An 11,943-nucleotide genomic window follows, 5' to 3' on the forward strand; every position below is an offset into this window, starting at 1 on the left:
GTAATATATGTAAATAGATTTAACTAAATGAGACAACATGAGACTCAGTTAAAAGCCAGACTAAAAAGGTAGGTCTTGAGTTATTGATAATGATATTAGATCAGATCTGTCCAATCTCTAATTACAGACTGTACAGCTCTAGTTCACTTTCACAGCTCAGTCTTCTTCTTCTTTGACATTTTCTTCTCCTTGTGGAAAACTTTCCCATCAGGCTGCTCTCTCCACTTCAGGGTGACTCCACTCAGTCCATTCTCCTTCAGCCGGTCCTGGAACTGAAAGATACATAGGGAAACCATTTCTAAACTTTTTCTTCAATCTGTATTGTTGTTGGAAGCTTGAATGAGTTTCACCTGGCAGGCTAACAGGATAGAAACACAGTCAAACACACAAATGAAGAAAAACATTCCCCCATCACTCACTTGGACAACCATTCAAAGTTTTCTAAAAAGGTTTGGAGACTCACCTTTTTCAGGATCTGTGCTTTCACAGCAGGGTCATTCAGATCCACAGTGGAGTCCTCTGGCTTCATCCTGATCTTTATCACCTGCTGTTTTACTGTCACACAGAAACAAAGAAGAAACTGTGCCATCCAGTTACTGCTTCATTACAATAAATTACAAATAATCATCTAATGCTACGAACTCTTTAAGTGAAAGTCAGTTCATAACTTACCTGAGCTGTAGCAAATGAACGGGAATTCTTTTTTACAATCTGACAAAAACCATTGTCCTGATTTTGGCAACTGTGCAGCTCCACAAACCTCACTCATGGAGCCAAATGGAGTTGGAGTGTTTTTCCAGTATGTGTATGTGGAGAGACTCCCATTGGACCAGTTAATGTCAGGATCTCTGTACAAACCAATCCAAGTTGAGCTTCCATTTGGCTCCAAGCTCTGGATCGTCTGGTTCTCACTGTTGCTCATCACAGTGGCCAGGTCTATGAAGTTCTCCCTGCAGTGCTTCTGAGCGTCGGACCAACTCTTTTCCTCACTGACATAAAAAAAGTCAGGATCCTGTTGAGTCCCTGCAGTTGCAGTTAGAAAAAAAGTAAATTATTAATCCAAATAAAATGTTTAATTAAAGGGAAACTTCACCTGTTGAAACATGAATAGGAAGTGAAATTGGGTCATATATGCAGTAGAAATGTGATTTTTTATTTATTTTAGTGCCTTCCTGACCGAGAAGAGGCAGAAAATGTATTTTAAAGTGATTTGAATCAAATACAACAACTCCCAGAATGCACAGCGCTGCAGGCCACTCCCACTGATCTAGAGAACAATGGGTTGACACCGCAAACCAGAGCTATTGCTTCAGGCTACGAAGCTATCGCTCGCTATTTAGTTTGCAGATTCATTAACTCTTTTAAATGTCTCACAGGGCAGCTATTAATATCCTAGACGCAGAGCTGGCTAAACACTGAAGCTTCTGTTTCTGTGACATGGCAACCTTGGTGCACATTGACTCTAGGGAGGAGGCGGGGTGGAGACAGACCTCTCTCTCCTACGTGTATCCTAATGAATCATCCCTGAATCAGACTTTAGCTCTAGAGAATGGAATAACATTGGACCTTCTTTTAAAGGAGAGATTACAGTCCTATCATTTCTGTGCACTAATACTCCATCCCACTCCTTCATCAATCAGTGCACAAGTTGTGCCAATCAAAGCAAAAAAGTCTGAACATACCCCTGTTTCTCTCTCTCTTACCTGTGTAACAGATAAATGGTAATCTCCCAAAGCAGTCGGAATCTGACCATACTCCATCAACATGAATGGAAACACAGAGTTGATTGCCCCAAAAGTTGGGTTCTATTCCAGGTACCCAGTTCCTGTAATCAGCCCCACTCCCTGTGTAGCCATCTGACCATTTCCACTGGATCTTACTGTACAGACCGATCCAGACAGAATGTTCACCGAGCAGAGATGGAACTGTGGATTTCAGTTGTTGCACTTCTTCATAGTTTTCAACAGTGGCCAGGTCTGTGTACTTCTGTCTGCAGTGGGTCTGAGCTTCAGTCCAAGTCATAGGCTCAGCTACATAGTGGTACTGAAAGGGAAGGCATGAGGAGATGTTCCAGCCTGTGAGGAGAACATACAGTAAGCAGTAAATAAACAGGTGCTCTGCTGCACCTACAACATTAATGATAAAAAGCTGCTTTAACACAACTATTCATGTACAAAGTTTCTGTTTATGTGGAGATACAGTTGTCAAACTAAAATAATATGTACACTGGCTTCTTCAACAATTACAGTTCAAAAAAGGCAACAACACTGGATAATAAACAAAGGGAGGATCTAAAGAAAAATCCATAGAGGTTTTACAGGGTGTCAGAAATAAAGGCTGAATTAATCAGAAGATATCATACACTGCTGCTTAGAGAGTCAATGTAAGTAATCTAACCAGTGAGCAATGATTTCTATCTAGACATTGATTGACATTTCTGAACAGCTCTGAAAATGTAAGTTTGCTGTTCTTGTTTGTTTGGGTCCAGACATGAGAATCTCTACACTCCTCTCAGTCAGCTCACTGGAGACAGATGTCAGGAAGTTAGTAACAATTCTGTCTGATTAGTTCATCATTCACAATCAAACAGCTTGTTATCAGAAATCATTTCAGATACAAGACAGTGTCAGATATAAATAACTAAAAACACACACATATACACAACATAGTGCTCATTACTTCTATGAAGAGTGAAGTCTTAAACATATAGGCTAGGTGTTACTATGTAAAATAAAAATATATATCACTCACTATATGATGATGAATAAACTGATGACATCATCTGACCACACACTCCTCTTCTTAATGATTAGTAATATTTACTATAATTAGCTTGAATTCAAAGCGCTGCTTTTTGAGGGTCTTGAACCTCAGTAGGGGATTTAAGGTCCTTCCAGTGAAATGATCTGTAAAGTTAACCTCTGCTTTGAGATCTTAATGCACTCAGGTCAACTTATTTACATCCTCATTTTAATGATTTTAAATAAATTTAGATGACCTCACATCCTATGCAAACCTGTCAGGCTATCATTGAACATGTAATGATTAGAGTAAGAGAATAAGTTTATATATTTTATGTTACCATGAGTTTATGGTGATATTAGGTCTACTATTGAATACATTTTTAAATAGCCTGGACTATAGTTAATGCACACAGTGTCCCTCAGTTTGTACCTGGAGCAGTCTACTTCTAGTCTCTGTCCTCTCTTTCTTCAGTCTCCATTTTTCATCTGCAGCTGTCTGTCTGAATCACATAGAAGCCTGCTGCTGATTCAAAACAACCTAGGCTCACTAAAAACAGGACCCCGAGTCATGTTGATGAGGAACAAACATTATCTTAGAGGTGGGGGTTTTTGGCAACATTTTTGAGGGGGGAAAATGAAGGCTGAGACTTCATCCTTTCCTGCCACATTAACTTTTGTCAGAGTTACAGGAGAGAAAGAGCAGCAGAGGGAGGCTGAAAAGCAAGATACCATGCCACCCCTCTAGATCCGCCCCTGCTCGTAAAAAACACTAACTGATTTTTCTTTTTATTGAATTCATCACATTTTTTTCAGACCAGCCAAAGTCATCATTAAGACCACCTCTTAAAACACTTAATTACTGAAGACATTTTGGATTGTAACATAATGAGCAGTTATAATTAAACAGAGTTTACTGACCTGAGAGACACAAGAGACCCAGCAAGAACTTCTCCATCCTGGCACTCTGTGAACTGAATAAGACAATCAAGACTCTCTACTGATATCAGAGACACTGATATGCAAATCTAAAGACATTCAACACCAGCTCCTTATCCCAGCAGAAATGAACCAATGGCCTGGTTGTAAAGTTAGCACCTGATTTATAGATACTTTGCCACTTGTTCTGCATACTTTCCTCAGCGCTGTCACCTGTGGAAAAAATCAACTTTATTTTAACATTAAAGGATCAATCAGTGAGCTGTGTAGTGAGTGACACGATGACGCTCTCTTCCTCTGTGATCATGAAGGAAACACGCTGTGTTGAAGCTTCTCTGACAACAATGAAGCAGACAGTATTTCCTCCTTCTGACTTTAGGTTCTGGTCATGAATGATCTGGATTTGTTTGGACCAGAGAAGGTAGGTGCTTTGAAGGCCCCCCTAACACGCCCGTTTTGGACGCCCCTCGGTTTGCCTGACATGAGAGCAGTTATCAGGTGTTGCAGCGATGGAAGTGATTAGAGGGCAGAAATCACAAGACCAAAACATAGTTTGCTAAACACTGAAGCTTCGATGTGGTCAACATGATCTTAACGATACAATATGGCAACCAGTGTGCACCTCAACTCCCTCACTCTCCATCTTTGATTTGATAAAACATCATAGGCCAAAACATCATGTTTTACGTATGCTGTGCTGTCAAAGAATGTGCTGCTGTGCGGAAATAAAGAAAGCTACATTATAAATGTGCTTAAATAGCAAAGATCTTTTTTGAGCACATGCTGTTTTCAATTAATGTTAAATGGTTGGCCTTGATAACATCTTGACATGTGTCAGTCTCTCATAAAAACGTTTTTGATAAGAAACAGGAAAATAAAAGTTAGTCTGACATAAGGGGTTGTTTGTGTGCTTTAGTTCAAGTCTGCTTCTTGTGAATGAAAAACAGAGCCTTATAGTTCTGGCTTCAACATTTGCCTGAATTTAAAAAAGGGATACTTCACCCATTTGCATGAAGCTGTGTATCATTAGAAACATGGTAGTAGAAGTTTTCTTCATGTGATGCAATATGACGCTTTTTGCATCACATGAAGAAAACTTTCAAGCAAAGAAAAACATATTTTTCTCGTCTCAGGGAAAAATGAGGGCTGGATTCACGACCATTCAACACTACTACCATGTTTCTAATGATACACAGCTTCATGTAAATGGGTGAAGTATCCCTTTAACTTGGAAATTGTTAACAATGATGTCACCTTCATCGAGTCAGGAGAAATACAAATGACCCTGTAAGTAGAACAACATGATCCAAGTGTGGGGTTTAACTCGACTGTGTTTTTAGAGAATAAAGACTCATGAGCTGACTTGACCCCAAAATCTGTATGAGCTTAAGGTTGTTTTCTAACCATCGCTGTTTTTATTTATGATCAAATGTGAAGGTCATCATGCAAATGAACATCTCAGACAGTCAAATGATGACTCACCTCAGGTTCAGTGTTGTCTTTCTTCGCGCTGTGAGAGGGCAATACATCCAACCAACAATCCACACAGAACATAAAAAGTTTAAAAATAAATGTAAACAACATCTATGTGATAATGTGTCTGAACACCAAAAGATATGACAGAAGAGAAACAAAAGATAAAATCGTAAGAACATAAATTGTGCATAATATCGAGCACAATGCAGGGAAAGAAATCTTTGTTTCCTCCAAACCCCCTTACCTGATGGGCCAATTCTTTGTGTAAAAATTCAAACAAGATATTTGTTTACTTCTCTGTACACTGATGTCTAAAAGTATCGATTTACAAGATTTTTCTTCATCATTTACTGTCAACTTGGACTCCTGCACATGCCCTTCCTGGAGGACGGATTGAGACTATGCGGGAAACTGTGGATATTTTCCACAGGATGATTGAGATGATGGTGGGCGTGGATGATGGAGGAAGCTATGAATGTAAGTATGATGTAACTTAAAGGTCTGCAGTAATGTGATTCAGCACTACCACTGGAGATGCACCATTCTGTTCTCAATTTACCATCTGTGTTTGAACTTAATGTAAGAGCCATGTTTAGCAGTGTGTGTTTGTTCCAGAAGGTGTCGCCTTTGGGTAAAGGTGATTCTCATTATAGGTAGGACCTTTCACAGGGTGTTCAGGTGTGTTATTAGACAGAGAGCACATACTGTTTTTTTAACATCACAGTATGCCACGTTATGAGGGAACACAGACTTTAGTGAAGACACTCATGGAATGAGAAATAAATATTCTGGAAACAAACTTGTGTTCAGGAGAAAGCTGGCAAGCGTGTCAATAAACAGACGAGATTAGCCCGTCAGTGGATTTAAGTTTGGGCTTAGGCTTCACTTGATCTACTGTGAAGAAAGGTTACAGTGTTTATGAATGTCTTTGCACTGTCCTGAAGATACATTTAAAAACATTTGGTACACATTGGATTTATGCAACACTTTTACTATTTTTGTTGCAAAGTCCCGGAGAGTAGTAGTGGTTTACATTTCTACTTGTTGTCGATGTTGGGTTTAAGGTGTTGAGCTTTAAACTGAAAACATGGAACAATAACTCAGCTGGGTACACTGACTCTGTTGGATGTGGTCTGTATTTCTGGCTACGTTTTAAGACTCCATACAGCAAAAAATGAAATCTATATTTGCAACTCATGGGACTTATGTACTCATTAAATCTCAACTAATCAAGTAAATTAAAAAAAATAGTTTTTGGAGATACACGTCTGTGAACTAAAGCAAACTATTGACAACATCATCCATCACAAAATGCGATGTAAAAAGAGAAGCAGTAAGTTGGACTTTGTTACAGAGGTGAGGAGCTGGTGTAGAATTTGCCTAAATTTGCCTCTTAGTGTCCCTGATAGTCAGAGTTTCTGTGGTAACAGTCCATAGAGCACTGCAACAATGGAGAGGATCTTGTTGGGTGTCTTTTGGGGTCAGTTAATTTTCCACTTGGGGTCAGTTAATTTTCCACTTTTGGTTTCTGCCTGATTATTGCTTTTAAATTCACTACTAAAATATGAAATAGACCACAAGTGTTGTACTGAAAAACTCAGGTGTTGGTTTGAATAAAAATATGTATAACCATGCTTTAACTGTGACTCTCTGCAGGGTTTCTTTTAACATCAGTTAAAGCAACATGAAGAAACGTTTCCACCTTTAAATAGTAGTTTCAAAGGTCAGTCTAATAGTACAATAGTTTTCAACCAGGAGAATAGTGTCTCTCTCATGTTCACAGAGCGACCCGGTCAGTATGCAGTATGTAACTTTAACAGCAGACTGCGTCCATCTCATGAAAAGTGCTTTGGCTTTAAGGCACACAACAGCCTTCAGATTCAAAGCAGCCAGTTAGCTCTTTTCCATACTCTTTATATAACAAAATTAAAATATAATTCCAGGAGTTTAAAAAATTCAGTATTGGAGTGTTTTTATTTTTTTAAATGTGTTTGCTACCATTCCTGAATCTGAGCCTTCGTCCCTTGGTCTCTAGAACACCTAGTAACGTCTGACAGGGGTTTGGACTGAAGGATTTCATCCATGGACTCAGAGTTCATCATTCAGAGCCGTGCAACCATCACTGACAATGTTGTGAAACTTTCTCAGAAAAACAAGACAACATTAAGATAACTATAGGTGGAGAAAATATCACGAGATTACACTTGTGTAAAAAAAAGTGCACACTGATAAAAGCATTGGATACTGTAAGGGTACTTTGTTTGTACGGCACAAACGAGTAAACAGAATTTTGAAAAAAATTAAAAAACAATAATAAATGACATTTAAAAGAAGATTATAGATGAAGATTGACAGCCCAAGTTGGTAGTGAGGACCGTGACGGAGAATGTGGCTGAGCAAAAAGCCGGACCAGCGCTCGCTACGTTGACTTTGGACGGTTGCAAATGGGTTTCACTGCTGCCCAGCACTTAGGTAAATATGATCTGTTCAGAGTCAAGGAAAAGCAAATATCTGACAGCAGAGTGTATGTTACTGCAGGTACTGTTCATAATCAATCGAGGGGGAGGATTTAATGCAATGCAGTTGCACTCAGAGAGCTTCTGTGGTCACCAAAGCTCACCAGACGTTAGCCAATTATGGTCCAGACTCAATTCTAGTGATAGTAAACATTTAGATGCAAAGAGTGTTTTGAGAAATGTGTGATAAACCCATCAACATATAAAACACCCCAATAGTTTTGTGTGTTCTCCTCACAGGCTGGAACGTCTCCTCATGCCTTCCCAGTCAGTACCACTATGTATCTGAGTCTATGAACTGGACCGGAGCTCAGACCTACTGCAGACAGACGTACACAGACCTGGCCACCGTTGAAAATCCAGGAGAAATGGAGAAAATGAACAAGACAGTTTTATCTTCTGACTTTAACATAGAAGTCTGGATCGGCATGTACAGTAAAATCGAGTGGAAGTGGTCAGAGGGCTACGAAGGGAGTGGAGCTGACTATAGGAACTGGGAAGCTAAAGACAACGAACCCGACTTTTATTCAGGAAATCAGTTTTGTGTGGATGTTAAAGGCGATGGAAGATGGTGGGATTGGGAGTGTTCGGTGACATCTCCATTTATCTGTTACAGAAGTAAGAAAACCGCCAGGAACAGGGGCGTGTCCACAATTTTCTGAATGGGGTGGCTCAAATGTGGCACTGACTAATATGCAGGAGTGGCATAAAGCACACACAAACCCACACATAAACTCATCATTTATTCAGTACAACAGTTCAACTGCTTATCACAAATATCGAGTCACATGGCAGCATCTCAGTGCATTTAGGCATGTAGACATGGTCAAGACTATCTACTGATGTTCAAATCGAGCATCAGATCAGGAAAATATCCATTAGGTGGCATTTCTCTGGGTGAAAACACATTATTGATGCCAGAGGTCAGAGGTCAGAGAGGAATGGCCAGACTGGTTTGAGCTGATAGAAAAGCAAAAGAAACTCAAATCAAATAACCACAGGTCACAGTCGAGGCCCGTTTACTAATTAAGCATCATTTAAACGCCACAGCCTACCTGAGCATTGTTGTTGACCATGTCCAACCCTTTATGATTACAGTGTACAACTCTCCTGATGGCTATTTCCAGCAGGATAACGTACCATGTCACATAGCTTATAGCAGTAATGGTCCACAGGGGCAGCTGTTTAAGGCTTAGCTTTGAAGAAAAAAGGAAAAAGTCTAAATAATTGATATTACAAGTGTTACACAAGGAGTGGCTACTCAGATTTTAATTAAAGCCCAAACACACACGCTCGAGGCAAAAAGGATATTTTAGTCTTGAAAGAGGTTTCGTGAGAAGTTTCTTTTGAAATATTTAATACATATATTTCCTCTTTTTTGTTTAACTGCAGGAACACAACAGGATCCTGAATTTGTTTTTGTCAATAAAAGTTTGGATTGGTCCAGCGCTCAGAGGCACTGCAGGAAGAACTTCACAGACCTGGCCACCGTGAGAAACCCAACTGAGAACCAAAAGATCGACAACCTGCGGCCAAGCGGAGAGTCACTGTGGATTGGATTGTACAGAGATCCTGATTTCTACTGGTCTGATGGGAGTGAATTTTCATTTAGGAACTGGAAAGGCGGTTCACATCCATTCGGGTCTATGAGTGTGGTATGTGGAGTAGCAGATTTGCAGTCATCAGGAAGATGGAAGTTAATAGACTGTGAAACTAAACGTCCATTTGTGTGCTACAGCATCGTTCCACCTCCGAGTAAGTGAGACTGACCTTCACTGGAGACGTGAAATATACTCATTAAGTGAGATTAACAAAATTTAAACTGTGCTTAATTTATATGAAGTCAGTCCTCGGTTACAGTTATGATTTGGGAATCAAACAAAAAATCCACAGTAAGGTTTCTTCTTATGTTTGTGCACCAGCAAAACAGCAGGTGATAAAGATCAGGATGAAGCCAGAGGACTCCACTGAGGATCTGAATGACCCTGCTGTGAAGGCAGACATCCTGAAAAAGGTGAGTCTCTAGAAACATGGTAGAAATATATCGTGAAATGAATTTGTCTGCTTCATTTCTTTTTTTTCAAATGTTTGTTTGTCTCTGCGTCTGTTCTGTCTTCCTGTTAGCCTGAGACCAGTCTAAAGCTTACATAGTTGAGTTGTGGACCATTTTTGTTTGTCTACGATTCTTTACAGCTTTATTGTTGATAGCTTGCAAAACAACATGAATCTTTCTACAAACAATTTTGAACAGATTTAAGAGCTTGTTGACAAAGGGTTTCTATTGTATCTTTCAGTTCCAGGACCGGCTGAAGGAGAATGGACTGAGTGGAGTCACCCTGAAGTGGAGAGAGCAGCCTGATGGGAAAGTTTTCCACAAGGAGAAGAAAATGTCAAAGAAGAAGAAGACTGAGCTGTGAAAGTGAACTAGAGCTGTACAGTCTGTAATTAGAGATGGGACAGATCTGACTTACTATCAGAATCAATAACTCAAGACCTACCTTTTTAGTCTGGTTTTTAACTTTAAAAAGTCTTTAGAAGAAAATCAATGAAAACTTTAATCTCTGTAGATGAAATGTACCTGTGTTTAACTTCACAGTAATGAGTGTAATCAATGCTGAATGATGAATCTATCAGAGACATGCTTTACAATGAGTGACTAAGTCATTCAGTGTATAAATAGTGATTTAAAGGTGTATTGTAACTTTAAATATCACCTTCATACAACACTCAGAGAGCTCAATTCACTCAACTGTGTAAAACTCATCTATTGAACTAGTGTGTTTGTGACCCCTGTAGTGACCCCTTGTTGGTGTGAAATGAACCCTTATCAATATCACTGTTAGTGTGTTATCATACATTTGTGTTGCCATGAATAGATATATACCTGCTTACAGTTAACAAAGGGGGAAAGGGAATATAGGATTGATCATAATCTCAATCCGTTATAATCTGTGTGTTTAAGAAACTGTGTAATGTTACAAGGTTTGTGTTTGTTTATTGTTGATCTTAGATACACACACACACACACACACACACACACACACACACACACACACACACACACACACACACACACACACACACACACACACACACACACACACACACACACACACACACACACACACACACACACACACACACACACACACACACACACACACACACACACACACACACACACACACACACACACACCTTCATAATGTTTGGATTATTTTAGATTAGCTTGTCATAGCTGTTGTAGTCTGAAGTGGCTCTCTTAAATAAACTGTTACAGTTTGAGAAAGCAGTTTGTGATGGGACAGATCTGATTTAATATCATAATCAATAACTCAAGACCTACCTTTTTACTCTGGCTTTAAACTGAATCTCGTGTTGTCGCATTTAAAGGCAGGGTTGGTCATTTTAATAATGATACCAATAAAACTGTTGTTTATAATATATCTTAATCAGTATTGGTACCCTGGTATGTATCAGAATCTAATCAGAACTGGATAAAAGTGGATCAGTTCATCTCTATCTGTAATCAAAAGGTGAAAAAGGTGGTGAAAGTTGTTTCCATCTGCTTGTACACACATGGTTGTTTCAGTGCTTTTTGCATGTTGTATTTTTCACTGTTAGCTGGATATAGCTTGGATATATTTTTGTCCTTTGTCTATTTACTGTCTTGTTCTACTGTCCTTTGAATTATAGATGAAGGACTATAATGTGTTTTTTATTAGTCTGACACTTTCATTAATATAATCCAAAATACCCAAAATATAATTTCTGATTCTTCATAAACTTTATATTAAGGGTTTTATTCATTATTCATTCCGACTGAGCATGCTGTAAATGTAAGAACACAGCATCTGTGTCCTGGATACGCAAATTAGGAATTTGTTTTTACGACATTCCTCCCCTCAAATTAAAGCCAAACTTGGACATGAATTAATAAACATCCAGCCAGACAGCTCTATGGTTACCCTGGAGTTCATCTGAATATTCACAAACAATGACTGGACTGGTTGTCGTTTGTTGTCTTGCTCAGGAAATCAGCTTTATGAGGACGGAAAAGTAAACCTGGTTTGAATAGAATTAAAGTTATATTACATTCTGTGAATAACTAACTTGGAAAAGCAGGAAGAAACAGGGTGGTATTCAAATGTTGATATTGTCAACCTCTGTGTATAAAGAGTGTTACAGACCTGTGGACTGTCTCATTAACAGAGAGGATAAGCTGGACGTTTGTGTCCCTAGAACTACTTAATGTCCTCAGTGATATTAGT

General features: G+C 39.1%; 1 protein-coding gene across 1 annotated transcript; it reads right to left on the minus strand.

Moving 5' to 3' along the window:
- On the minus strand, window positions 1-3,699 carry LOC306841692 (C-type mannose receptor 2-like; the record flags this gene model as incomplete). Its single annotated transcript, XM_079371639.1, has 5 exons — window positions 1-272; window positions 464-555; window positions 673-1,023; window positions 1,704-2,075; window positions 3,663-3,699. The coding sequence occupies 5 exons, from the start codon at window positions 3,697-3,699 to the stop codon at window positions 150-152; spliced, it is 975 nt and encodes a 324-aa protein (XP_079227765.1). The 3' UTR covers window positions 1-149.
- Between the last annotated feature and the right edge of the window lie 8,244 nt (window positions 3,700-11,943).

The sequence above is a fragment of the Symphodus melops genome (assembly GCF_947650265.1).
Source record: "Symphodus melops genome assembly, chromosome: 20".
Classification (NCBI taxonomy): domain Eukaryota; kingdom Metazoa; phylum Chordata; class Actinopteri; order Labriformes; family Labridae; genus Symphodus; species Symphodus melops.